Here is a 14,581-nt window from a genome sequence, read left to right on the forward strand (position 1 = left end):
GGTTTTTCTACTTTCATGCCATTCTCCTCCCTCAACTCAGGTTTTCACTGTCTCAGTGTGACATGGTTTCATAATGTATTTTACAGTAATCCCAGCTTGAAGTATTCTCCAAATACACACCACCTCCCACCCCCACAAACTCCTCTCCAGGCTCCCAACCTGGCTCAGCTGAACCTGTTCACCTGCCTTCTGTTAGAGCCTCAAATAGTTGAAGAAACAGTTCAGATTTAAAGGCAGCTTCCATGGCAAAGTTTTCTTTTAAGACTGTGTAGTCTGACATGCATTTTCCAACACGACAGAAGAAAAAGCGTATTTTACTGAAGTGTTTCTTGTTCTCTTGACTACCACCTCTGCTCAAAAAAAGCTCCTACAAAAAGTGCTCCCAACACACCATCTGAAAGGTCATCCTCTTCTGTTGGATTATTTCTCATATGGAATAGTACTTCAAGCCTGCTCACTGTGAAGCCAGAGAAACATTTGTACCAACATAGTGCAACAAGTAATACAGGAGCAGGACAGTACTATTTTTGGCAACCATACTATCGTAAGTGCACGTCAGCAGAGAACTTCAAGCCAAATCAGCTCCCTGATCTGATTCACACCATACTTGCTGTGCAGTACAGAGAGAACCACTAAAAGAATGAAGAAGGAAGTATCTATCTCTCAGGAACAAGCAACAGGAAGTGATTAATACCTTAGACTGGTACTACTGAGCACACTGTACCTTGAAATTAAGAGTTTAGTATTTCACATCTGACCAATGGCCTAGTTAGTAAAAGTTTAAATAGGCAAGCTGATTCCTTATTTTTACCTCTCAGATTTTCAAGCATCTCTTGGTTTTGAAAAATCAATTTCTACATATAACCAAAGAAACAATGAAGTATATACATTTACACAGAATTCACAAGAATGTATTGCACAACAGCTTTGTCTTCAGCGAATAATTATGAAATCAAATAGAAAAGAAAAAAATGTGACTTCTACCAGAAAGCAACAGAAGTTAGAGAGTAAACAGTTACCAAGCACAGGATAAAATCAACACAAAAAGAAGCAGCAAGGGAAGTATAAATCCAAGATACTGATCTGCTTAGGACTTTGCAATTCACTCTCTACCCTACCACACTAAACTCTTTAACTACTAATTACATCAATATTAATCAAATGGTATTTTGATTTAGTAAGTTTGTTTCATTTTAGATTGAGGTATTTTCACCTTTTCCATCCTTCTTGCTCCCAAGCAAAGATTCTTTTCTTTGCAAAATACAGAGAATCTTGAAGTATTTGGGTTCCTGACTAATGCCTAAATTTCAGTTATTCTTTTTTAATGACAACATTGCATTTACTCCCCATAAATATGAAAATCCCTCTTCATATTTTGAATGTGCAGTTATTAGGCTTGCCATGAGCCGACTTTGTAAACATGAAAGATTAACACAATGAGCTGCTCCCTTGATTTCTTTTTTTAATCTTTTCTTCAGTTTTTTTAAAGAACAATAGCAACTAATTTACACAAGCGTTTATTTTCTCTAGATGCAATTCTATGGATAAGTATTACAAACAAAATACTACGGCATTATTAAACAATGGTATGGAATGATATGAATGTACTAATTAAAGTTTTTCTAAATAATTTCTAACTTGATTTGAATACGGAAATGCAGGGCTGCAAATGGGCACCGACTTCTTATTTATGAAATAACTGTATGATTTGCAATTGAAAACTTAGACTAAGGCCGCTCAGACCTTGGGTTAATCGACACGTTAGTCACGGCATTTTTCAGTGATCAAGAAACCAGGTTACACAACCTGCTATGGCAGCGCAGGATATTTATTGTTCTATATCGGCGTGAAGTCCCTGCCTTGTTACTAGCAGGGTTGCCTTTTTTTTTTCCCTCTCCCACTCCTCCCCCCCCACCCCCCACCCCCCCGCCCCAAACGTTTCTAAGTATAGTGACAGCCTCATCAGGGTTTACTAGTAGCAGCGCAAGCTCAGTGAAAACCTGGGAAATCTAACTGGAAACATGAGAGAGAGCTTTATTTGGCAGTGCTAAAAAAACCTGGGGACAAATGGCTAAGCGGCGGTGGAAGTGCAGGCTGCACAATCAATAGGCAGAGAGCTGGATAGAGGCTCCCTTCGCTGCCGGATCGACAATCGACAGCTGAGAGACTATTTTTTGCAATGGTTGACTAAATATGGTCAGGGAAGAGAGAGGCACAAGAGAGCCTGTTTGCCTGGGAGTGCATGTTTCAAATGCTTAGCTGCCTATAAAGCCGTAACAGTTTTGCTCGTGCCCTCTAAGTGGGAAATACGGTTGGTGACTTCTGTAGTGTGTGTGCGGGAGCCCTGACCTCGCGAGCTGACTTGACCTCTGAAGATGGAAAGTAGCTTCAACACAGACCTGCCTACAGCTAAGCCTGGAAACATAACCTCAAGCAAGAAAAGATGCAGTGCAATATCTAAGGAACTAGAAGAAACCAATATTTGCCAGGGGAGGGGGGAGACGATCGCTATTTTTTTGGTGCCTTTTTCTAATTTTTTTTTTTTTTGGAAGCAACTCCAACTTTTGGGGGCTTGGTTTTGGTCTTTTGTTGGGTTTTTGTTTTTCTTTTTGCCTGTGATTATCTTCATCTGACAGTGGGCTAAGTTCACCTTCCCTTGGCTTCATAGCATCTATTCTTGGAGTCTTAACTCTCAGTCCAGCAGACATAAGGTATAATTTCTATACAACATCATCCATATTTCAGCATTCAAAAGAAAGGAAGAAGGTGCCAATCAGGCACCCATCTTCATGCATTTTTTTTTTCTTGTAAGTTTTATCTATTTAAGGTGGTGAGGTACTGTATGCACCGACATTCGCCCCCCCTTGCCTCCCCCTCCCATGTAACGAAGAGCTGATTCAGCGAATAGAGTGAGAGCACTCAGGATGAGATGGCTGCTGCTGATGTGTCTCTAGGTCATTACCTCTCTTCCAACTGCAAATGCTGCATGATACTAAGCTTACAGGTAACAGAACATCAGGAGACCTGCATTATTCTGCACGTTTAAAGGATGCCTATGACTTTCTGCATGTATATCTTATTTACTAGACTGTTTTTTAAATTGTTGTATTAATCCCTCTACTCTGAGAAAAGCTTAATTTTGAGTGTGCTAAAGTACCAAGCATTTGTAGTGTAAAGAGCAGGTTGAAAGAAAACAACTGTTAGTCCAAATTTCATAGGAAAAAAAAAAAAAGAAAAAAAAAAAAAAAGCAGAAACCAAAAAAACCAAATCCCAACTTGCTTAGTAGACAGAATTCTTTTTAAAGAAGATAAACTAATAAACTGCAATGCCATTAACTGGTTGATCATTTCAGTGAAATATATTCTTATATTCCTATGCACAACTAAAAATGTACAAACTTGAAAAAGAAAACCTAATAAACAGTGTGGTAGTGCAATGCTGAGTTCTCAAATAGGTCTAGGCAAAATTTTCAAGGTGCTTTATATCAGACGTACATGAAAACAGCCTACTTAAAAACTAGAATGTGACTGCTGTGATTCTAATGCTGCATTGCTGATTCTCCTTGTACTACTGTGCTAGCTACTGCTACACTCTGATTTGCTCTCTATCAGCTGCACTAGGTTTTTGTCATGAGCTGCAGAAATTCTTACTTCCTCTGCTCTCAGCTTTCCTTACAACTATTACAGTTACTAATTGTTAAGTTTATTTAAGTTTACCTTCTAATGCTATAGAGACAAAGGTTACTCTTTACTGTAACCCAAATCAACTCCTGAAATACATATTAAGCAAGCATAAGCTATATCCAACAGTCCCTCAGAAGTCAAAGCTGTACTGCACATCAAATATTTAACCACTGTTCCAAACCAAGTCGCACGAAATCTTACGAAACAGGGTTAAACTTGGGCTTTGTTTCTATGAGGTTTTTTGTTTGGTGTGGGGTAATTTTTTTAGTTAATTATTTTAGCTGTCATAAATATTTCAAGGGTGGACAAGACTTTGACTGAAGGAGGTGAGTGCCAGTTTTTTAAAATGAGAAAAGCTGCTTGCAGAAGTGGTGAATAGGTATTAGCTTTCAAATGTGACCTTTGGCCTAACAATCCAAATCCTGTCACAGCAGTTAGAGGTTGTTCTTTTAATTCAATGTCATCATTTTTACGATAAGCCGGATTGCTGGTGACATGTGCTTTTGTGTTTGGGTTGGGCTTTTTGTGTTTTTGTTTTGCTGTATTTTTCATTTTGTTTTTTAAACCACTCTGAAATACAGTGTAAATAAGTGTAAACCCTACACAGAGTTTGCAGAATAATGGACAGGATACAAAAAGCATAGAAATGGGATTTGGGGTAAGAAAATAAGTTTGTAACTGCTATTTTAGATCAGTCTATGCTTCCCTTCAGGACACTAGATGCAAACTGTATCCCAGCATGAAAATCTGCAAGAAGACCTGGGAGAAAGCTGAAGTTTTTACAGTGGACTACAACTACAAATTCTAAGAAAAGACATTGCAAACCTACCAGCGATTCAACTCTCTACTTAAACATGGTCACTTAGAAGAGCAAGAGGCTGCAAAAATATGGAAAAGCACTTCTAACATCAGTGCCATCCCAAAACAGTGAACTATGTCCAGCTTTAAGACACTGTGCAGGTAAATTGCATTGCAGTTCAGTTAGCATAGTAAGTTTATTTTCTACCATCAGTTTATCAGAACTGTTGTCCTTCCAAAGAACTGTCAGCCAGTTTTACCTAAAGACAGCAAGAAAAAGCAGCAAAATACTTTTCAGGTTCATCTGACAGGCAGTCAAGCAACTCTGTGAGTACCTGCTCAGAGCACATACTTCTTTATGTACCCATATGAACATACAATGCTATGGAATGTAAAGAAGTATGTATTTTTGGCAGGCAAGGAACGACCAGTAAGAGGAAACTAAACAGCTGCTGGAATAAACAGGTTTCCCTCTTGTCTGAATGACATTCATGTGACAAACTGGCTTGCTAAGGGTCAGCTGGTATTGCCAAAATAACTCATACTTGTTAGTAACAAATCACAAAACATTAAATTAAGTGACTATAAAAAATGGGTAGGAATTACTGTTAACAGCTGATAAGTAGAATATTAGTTACAAACAGAATTCAAAGCAAGGCTGGAAATGAAACCTTAACATGCACCAATTAAGACTGCAGCATAGCTGCAAAATTCATCATTACCAGTACTCCTCACTTCATAGATCTTAAACTAAACTTAAAAGCCTAGCTATCAAAATGCATCTCATAAAAACAAGCCACTGTTCTAGCAATCACAGCCTGTTCTGTGTACTTCAGATAGTAGTACTTAAATTTCTATCTACCATAGAACATTTAAACCACAGGTTGCAACTGAGACGAGTATTAACAGCTAAGGAACTACAGGTGTGATCTACAGAAAATGATAGCTCAAATAACTGAGTATAAATAAGACTTAAGTTAGAATTTTATCCAAATCAGCACTTATTATGCTCACTGAGCTCTTCGATACAAAGTGCAGTGTCAGGTTTATGCACAGAAAGTGACAATACAGAGATTTCTAGGCCAGAGTTGCTAGTCAGCGGATTAAAGCTATTGACAGATTCCTAAATGAAAACACAAATGACAACAACAGCCTAAAAGGTAAGTTATCTTAAATACTATTTTCAAATAAGCTGGATTTATTTTAAATCCAAATTTAAGAAAATTAGCCATAAAAAAGACACTGTAGCATTCAGAAAATTTTAGAACTACATGAGAAATAGTTCCTCAATAGTTTCAAGTTCTAAAAGTGCTATTAATTAAAATAAACTGCTGCATACCATCCCTAAGTAAAGATACTCAACATCAAATTCGGGAACAAGGAAAAAGCAAGACGAAAGAACTCCCCACTCATCAATCCAGACATTTCTATTCGTGACAGCAGCCTTCTAAAAGCAGTTATTGAATAGGATATGTCCATGATAAGTAGGCACATTTGGCCCAGATTAAAGATTCTAACTGTAGCCCTTTGCTTACTAAAGATGTATGTGAGGGGGAAAAAACCAACAAACCAAAACAAACAAGAAAATAAGCAAAGGCAACACATGATTTTTAGACGGAGAACTTATTTTTAAATACATAATTCTCAAACAGCTAATAATATACGTAGCCTGGTATTTTTAACAACTGACACAACATATTAACATACATACAAAAAGAAATATTATCTTACCTGCTTAAGAAAGCAATGTTTCAATATTTGTTTTAAAGCTCTTTCTCTTACGAGTAGATATTTTGACACGAAGGCTACAGTATCTTAACATCTAAATTAAAACCTCATTTGTAGTGGGAAACAAATCAAATTACAGTAGCTTTTCTGAATACAGCAAGACTACTAAACTTGATCATGCTCACAGAAGCAATTTGGTATAACTAACAGTTTCACTGAGGGGTTATTGCTAAACATTTTCTTCTTCTCCTGAACAGTTCCTGTTCTCAGCACCAATTGATTTAGTTTCTACTATATAATGGGACACAAATTTTTTAACAGCTTTAATTTATCTTAAAGTTTTTTGGCAATGATTTATCATACTGTGTTGTCCCTTGTATAACATTGCAATGTTATTCTGACACAAAATGACAGTTCAGAGTGATACAAAAGTTAAAATTATATGTTGACATTGCTTCCTGCTAGTTCATGTTAGCATATCTCTAAGAATACATACCCAGTCACTCTAAAATGTCACATCCATCACTTAGATCAGCTGTTCAATTTTAACCGAGCACACGTTGAACTTTGGGCATCTGCTGACACAGTTGTAACTCAAACATTTCAACTGTGTGACTGACAGGGATAACAGATGCTGACATTATCAAATGCTACACGGCTTTTTTTCCACAGCCGTTTTTTGTCCCGATATGGCCAGTACATGAAACTGTATTGCCATCCAAAAACACACTTGAGCAGCTGTATCTGTAAAACAGTTCCTCTATAAGTGGTAAAAATAGAAACTCATTTTATAGCCATCTTGATGTTTAAGTCCAAGTGACACACCTGCTACGTTTCTATTAGGATACATGGTCTTGGGAATATATTTACATAAATCTCCTCACCATCATCAGACTATGCAACAAACAGACTATTCTTGACATACTCATTACTAGGGAATGGTTTGAACTAAGGTTGTCCCCTACTTTCCACTGCAGTCAAAGCTCAGAAGGAATTCAGTATGACACATAAAAAGCTATGTGAGCTCATACAATTGTATTAAGGACCTTAGTTTAGAAGAAATCAGATGCAACCCCAGATAAATCTTTAGAAGCTGCATTTTTCTGGCATTAAATCGCTTTACATATACTATATGGGTAAAACAAATTAAATATATCCTGCTATATTATATAATCATTCCTAAAAAGTTAATACTAACCACAGATATAGCAATGGAATTGAAAGCACTTGGCATTTATATTTGTGCTAACCAGCTACAGCATAAAAGCAGCTGCAAAGGGGAACCTGCCAGAAAATGAATGATGGGAAGGGAGGGTAGAGGGTGACAAGGAAACTGAAACATTCTTCCCCAGTAAAGTTTAACAAAAAGAAGTAAGGGAGCCCTATATGATAAAAAACTTAAGACTACAATTTCTAATCTATTTTAAAACTTGATTACACTAGACAGGAAAAAGTTAAAACAGTAACTATGATTTGATTTGAGACTCATCCAAAGATCCTCAAGGAAATACTCAAGGACAGAACAAACCTGTACAGGCCTTTCTGGTATGCAGCTTTTAATTGTGCCATCTCCAAATTAGGAAAGAGTTAAAAATCTCCAAATTAGGAAAGAGTTAAAAATCTGTATTGACAAGAAATAAGCTGTGTAATACAGAAGAAACCCCTGTGTTCTTTGTGCACTGCTCATGTGCTTTAAAATGTGTTACTGAATTATAAGCTTCCTGCACTCCAATGCTTTGCTAAAGCTGGTAAAATGGAACCAAATCACCTCTTCAATGGATTTGGTCCCCTTCAACCAGCTGTAGCTATGCATTGATCACTACAAGATTTCTCATGTTTTTAAAACTGGACACGAAACCTGCTCAGAGCAATTATGTAGTCCTCTCTGCAGTCCAGCTCTACTTCTAGGCAGCCTGAAGATGGAAGGTAACCAGGAGTGTAGTATACTCTGTATTCCAAAATTTCAAGTTTGTATTTGTAAATAAATAGCTACTGGTATTTAATGTTTTGTCCATATGCAGTGAAAACCATCTTTCACAACATTTATAAAGAAGATAGGTAAGCAATGAAATAAATGTTTCCCAATAATATATTGTCTCTTGTATTCTTCAAGTCTGGTGCCCTTTCTAGCAGAACTGACCAAAAAAACCCAAAGCCCAAAAGGAAATAATCATGAACAGTACTGGCAGGGCAGGTTTACTCTCTGGGCACCCCTGTCCCCTTTTTTTTCATTGCACAAGGAAGGAAACTCCACAGGGCAGGAACTGTATTTGCCATTTTGTATCTGTCGGGCACATTATTTACTATTTAGAGATAATATATTTGTCACTGACCTCAACAGCTACAGGCTAATCTACCATCTAATAATAGGTCTGCTCACAGAGACTATATTCTTCCTCCAAATCAACTTGAACAAAAGTATTCTCCAAAGCCTTTTCTGACATAATACTTTAATAAGAGGTTTTAAAAACAGGCTCTCTTTGCACTCAGTTTCAACTAAGCTTAACCTACACTTACTGTCAGAACTGCAAATACAAAAGCAAAAAAAACCACTTTGACTGGTGTAAAAAATAATTGTACCACTCCCATAACCTCAGAACTTGTCTCTCTGAGGACCTCCATGACAAAACAGCCTGTGAGTCCTGCAGACACCTCCTGAAGACACTCATTAACACTACTTAAAAGTGAGAAACACCACCTCACAATTAAATTGCTACAGTTAGAAACTTCACTGCCAACACGTTCAAACCATCTGCAAATCTAAAAACAAATGGGTATCTCCCAAATAATAAGAAAACCATGGGGAAAAATTACAATTCTATTTTAAACCACAATGTCCTCCTTGCCAGTTTATGAACATAAAGATGATAATACTTCTTGCTATTGGAGAGCAATACGTGAAATCTGTATCTTACTCCAGGACTTCGATTTTTTTGATTTAAAGTCCAGCAGAATTTATTGCTCTGAAGAACTAATCATACACGTGTGTGAAGTCAGGTCAGCTCCAAGAGCAGCCTCTATTTAAGATGCTAGCTGCAGAGTGAATAAAGCTCTCTTCACAAGATACAATGCAAATCTAAAACTAACTGGGGCAACGGATATAAAATACGCCTACACTTCACAGTCATGTCTTCAGCTCAAAAATCTGAAGTCACAGGTATGCGAATAGATCAAACATAAGCAAGAGATGATAACATGGCAAAAATAACCAATCTGTACAGTATTTTCAAATTTTACTCTCCTTTTTTCTGTCTGAAAAAAATCTCATTAACACTAAAGAGGCAAAGACTGCCAAGCTTTGAGGCTCACTTTTGAAACAAGTCCAAAATAAATGCACTTTTAATATGACTGACTCAGTTAAAAATCACGAACAAGATCCATGTATTAAATGAAAGTTTAACTTCCCCACACTTAATTTAAAAAAATTTTTAGCTCTATTTCCCATGCACAAGTTTAAAGCTACCTACAGCATAAACTAACATCCATTCTACATTTCAACATTATACATCAGCACAAAACCCGAAAGTTCTCTGTACCAATTCACAAGGTACAAAGAGAAGCAAAACATGAAAAGGAGAAATATTCTACTAAGAATAGGATGCTCTCAGAAACACACTGTACCTTGACATGGAAAACAAAGCCAAACTACCATGGAAGATAAAGTGCTGAGAAAAGCTAAGCTATTTGACATTAATCACTATCTTTCTTATTATATTTATACAATATTAAAACATTTAAAATAGAATGCATTTGTTTTCATATGAAAAATTTAAAACTTTGGAATGCTCTTCTCAGCACAATTTTTAAGTTTTTTCTTGGGATATTTATCTCCCTATTATTTATACAGGTCAGAACTCAAGAAACAAGAGGTTTTCCTCTGAAAATGAAATTGGTTCCAAATACCTATTTAACACCAACTAAAAAAAATACTATAGAAATCCACCTCCATTTATTGTGGTACCCATGCACTTACCACATTCATTTAATTATCCTCACCAAGGAAGATGTATGTGAACTTTATTAATTCTTGCATACATAGCACATTTCTAACAATTCTAGCTATGCACACAAATGCATCCACATTTATATACTATAAATACATGCATAACTTTTATAAAATAATATAAAAATTACATAATATATCTAGGTATTTGAATATTAGGGGAATTTAGTATTAATACAAGGCACCACATCCTGAAGCTACAAAAACTCCAGTTTAGGTGGAGCAGGGAAGCTTAGATGAGGAAAGATAGGTCTTTGAGGTTTCAAGCACAACCTATTATGCACTGTTTGTGACCCACAGCAGCAACAAGCTAAAGATGAGGGGTTATATTTAACCGTGTTTTAATGCACTTAGTGCATTTAACAGATCAGTAATAATCATTGTTCTATATCAGATTAGAAAAACAAAGTAGCAAATACAGAAACTTTAGTTTCATTCAGAAAGAGGCAAGTGGCAGAATTACAAGATCAGCAATAAAAGAGATGAGAATCACTGAAGTCTTGAAGAATATAAAACTCGACTCTTTGATGAATGAAACTATTACGATCACCTTTGGACAGGGGGAGAAATCGAAACATTTATACTGGTTTCATTTTCAACCATTTCTTCCCAGGCTGATAGGTAAAATATCTAATTCTGTGCGCATTAGATATTTTAGATGAAACTACTCCTTCTGTGATGGGAGACAAAATTCCTTTTCTGCATGCTTGAGCAGTGCTCAGATGGAACTGCAACCAAAAAAGAAAATTAAATATCTGTTTTAGATTTAAGTGAAACCCCATGTATGGGAGGAACCCACACAGCATTCAAATCGCTAATACTGGAAACATTTTCCAATACTTCCAAGAAAAAATTTGTAAAGGAGGGAGGATTCTGGTTAAAACTACACAATACCTCACATTCTACCAACTGTCAAACTGACCCAGTCTGAACTACAACTTGGATCCCTCCATCAAAGGAATGGTCTGTCACTCCTAAAACATTCACCCACCAAAAAATCTCCAGCACATGCCTATGAAAAAGATCTTTTCCCCATGAGATCCCTGCATCTCACCTTGAGATTATGGTCACACAAACCAACTACCACAAGAGCTGAGGAAAAGCACTGCAGGAAAAACCTAACCAAAAATATTCCACACCTAGGTAACAGACAGGAAACAGTGCTCCTGGCTAATGCTGTTACATAAGTAGGAAGAATTCACTTTAAAGAAAGAAGTTACCAAGTCAGACTCGAAAGAATTGTCTACTGAATGCCAAAAATACGCTCCCTTCACTTGGTCCTTGACATGTTCTCTTAAAGACCTTTTATAAGTACTGTAGAAAATGGTAAACTTTTATTTATCCTATCAATACTTCCAACCACCACTTTTACTTTGTGAAATTATTCCATTCCACAAACATAGATAATTAATTATGTTTACTTTTTAACTATCAGTCTTGATAGCTATGTTCTAAGGGACTAACCTAGATTTTAATCCTATATATTAATAATAGGTGGAATTTACACAAATTTAGAGCCTTATTTTTCCAACTTCTCTCAAATGAAAAGCTGAATTTAGTAGCAAACACACACATTTCTTCTTTTGTGTAAACTATACTGAAAACTCCACCCCAGGATAAAGTATTATTGAAGTCTTGTTAGTATGACAGCTTTGAAAAATACCATTTATCCATGGTGTAATAAGGAAACAGTAACACAACTTTTCTTTAAAGTTCTATCTATGCAGTAGTTTTCAAAAGCTATCTTAACTGAAAATTGAATGCACACATACAGAATGCAGCTAGTATAAAACAAACTATGCATTAAAATGAACTTTTACAGTTGAACTGCTATATAATAGCTGAAATACAAACTTCCTTCTAGATATACTTCTATTAAGATATAATTAACTGTTGCATATATTGACAAATACAATTTAATACAACAACCCTAAGAGTACTTTAGAACTGTATGGTTTACTTAACAATTATCCAGAAATAAGTATTTCTAAAAAACTCAAATTCCTTTATCAATTCAAACAGTCAAGAAACGAAATGTTGAAGTATTTGCTATTTTTATCCTATGTCAAGGATAAAAGATTCCATCTTCAAGATCTAACTTATTTATCAAAAATTTTATTGGCAATATTTTACAGCCATGACAGGGAATTTCTTAGGAATTTGGAGTTACCTGAATACAGCATTAAACTGAGCAGACTTCTAGCTTCATTCTAGTAAGGTCTTCCAGCATTAGAAAGACGCACAGCTAAGCAACATCGACATTTAGGAAATACAACTGCATGCAGATTTACGGATCTTCTGAAAGAATACCACAGTTCTACCCTCATGTGCACTTCTTTTCCTTTTACATATGATAAAAAATAATCTTTAAAAAGAATCTGTACCTCGGGTTTCCTCTTAGTGCAGCATGGTGAAGAGCATTAAACCCGTTGTTGTTGGTGATAGTAACATCTGCTCCAGCTTCTAAAAGTACAGCAAGTATATCATCACGCTTTTTACTTATTGCATCGTGAAGTGGAGTGTCTCCTTCAGAATCCTAAAACCAGAAACAGCTTATGTCAATTTTTGCATACATCCACATTAAAAAAATGCTAAAATATCACTAAAAAAATTGACTACACAAACACAAAACAGCTCTTCCAGACCCGAGTGTTGCTATACTGCAGAGTTCAGAGCAAGCTGCTTCTTCTCGTCTTGTTCCAGTTTTGCAAATGCTTCAGTGGGAAACCCCACCCTGAGCTCCACCATTTTACAGTCACACTGCTGCCAAAACTACGCTTTGCATCCCACAGTACTGAAGACACTGGGGTAGATAATAACTTCTCTATGCTTCTTATCCAGATGGCATTGATGCCCAAATTACAATTTATGAGTAAAAGGACAGCAACAAAAACTAAAATGTGACAGAGGGAAGACTAACCAGGTGGAAGGAGGAATGGAATTTTGAGTAATAAATGCTAAGTTCATCCAGCAGTTAACCATATAGAAGACAATACCAAAATTACACTGTGAAATTAAAGCACAGGCAAATCAAAATAAAATGCAGTCCAGGTACCAAAAGCAGGCATATCTGTTATTTCAACTGAAGCATATAATTTTCCATGATGGAAAAGCCAATGTCATAATGGAAAATTAAGCTTTTAACTTTTTATGGCTAATACAAGGTTATATTACACAAGGTACATAATACTTTACTGCACAATTGAACAGGTAAAAAATTTAAACTTTTAGCTTGATGTTTTATTTTTCAAATATCCCAAATAAGGAAAAAATACTTTTTACCAAAGAAGAATTTTGTACATTACTTATTCAATAACTCAAATGGCTGGACTGAAGAGAAATGCCCTAGACTAACAGCAAGAAAACACATCTACTTAAGCTAATTTGCAGCTACATAGGCAAAATCTCCAGATTTATGCTTCAAGTAAAATTCTTGCACCATGTAAGTCAGGAAGTCTTCTGCCACCAACACTGACTCAACTGCAAGCTGACTAACACAGAAACTGAACATTTTAGCAATACATTAGTACGAAAACAGATCTCTGTTTTTGTACAGTGAGAATCAAAATCTGCCAAACAAAAAGTGCCAGAATATGGAAACACTTGAACCAGTGTGAGCCAATTTGCCAGAACTAAATAATGTAGCTTTTATTTGGTTTAATTGATCATATTTCCTGAATTTCCAGTTTACAAACTAACATATGTTTCTGTTTGCACTGTGAAGTGGCCACAGTAGTAGACTGCTGGCCAGTTAAATTCCAGTCATGCCTCAGACTTACTCCCCTCTGCTCTCATTGACAAAATCATTCACCTACTCATATTTGCACATCACAGTTCCTCAGCACACATGCTGAATCTGAAAGTTCATTTCTTTCAATAGCAATTATATTTTCCAGATGGAGTATCTTTGCACCATTCTACTGATTTTTCAACAGTAACAAAATTCTGTAATTTCAACTTAAGAAAATCCACTTTGGCTACCTATATGTTCCTATGCGATTTACAGTCACCCTTAACTGATGTTAGCACATCAGATTCCTTATAATACCTACTGTTACATAATAATTATTACATATAATACTGTACAAATACTAAACAGGATCTGGATGGATATAACAGATCAACCTCAGCAAGATCAAGGCAGCACCTTAAAAGTTAGGCACAAGGAGATAAATAAAAAATCACTAATTAATTTCAATGAAGATTTTGCTCATCTTCTTTTATGTGGATATACAGCTCCAAGAAAATCTGATTATTGGCATTGCAAAATAAGGAGGCAATATCTTATTACTGTACATCTTGATTTCCCAGGCCACTACAGCTTTTTCTGATGCAAATCTCTTCAAACTCACCCATTCTCATTTGTTT

General features: G+C 36.0%; 1 protein-coding gene and 1 long non-coding RNA gene across 9 annotated transcripts in view; one reads left to right on the forward strand and one right to left on the reverse strand.

Annotated features, from left to right (window-relative positions):
* The window catches only part of MIB1 (MIB E3 ubiquitin protein ligase 1), a 77,872-nt gene that overhangs the window by 31,382 nt on the left and 31,909 nt on the right, over window positions 1-14,581 (reverse strand). For all 8 annotated transcript variants that reach the window (XM_086890449.1, XM_086890458.1, XM_023921253.2 and 5 more), the window contains exon 12: window positions 12,598-12,749. In XM_086890449.1, coding sequence (XP_086746575.1) covers window positions 12,598-12,749 — 152 coding nt within the window. The remainder of the gene's footprint in view (window positions 1-12,597; window positions 12,750-14,581) is intronic.
* LOC111924941 (uncharacterized) lies at window positions 1,944-8,300 on the forward strand. Its single transcript, XR_002861941.2, has 3 exons — window positions 1,944-2,711; window positions 2,813-3,004; window positions 4,397-8,300. It is a non-coding gene; the product is annotated as an uncharacterized LOC111924941 (long non-coding RNA).

Source organism: Cyanistes caeruleus, chromosome 1, assembly GCF_971803275.1.
Source record: "Cyanistes caeruleus chromosome 1, bCyaCae1.hap1.1, whole genome shotgun sequence".
Classification (NCBI taxonomy): Eukaryota; Metazoa; Chordata; class Aves; order Passeriformes; family Paridae; genus Cyanistes; species Cyanistes caeruleus.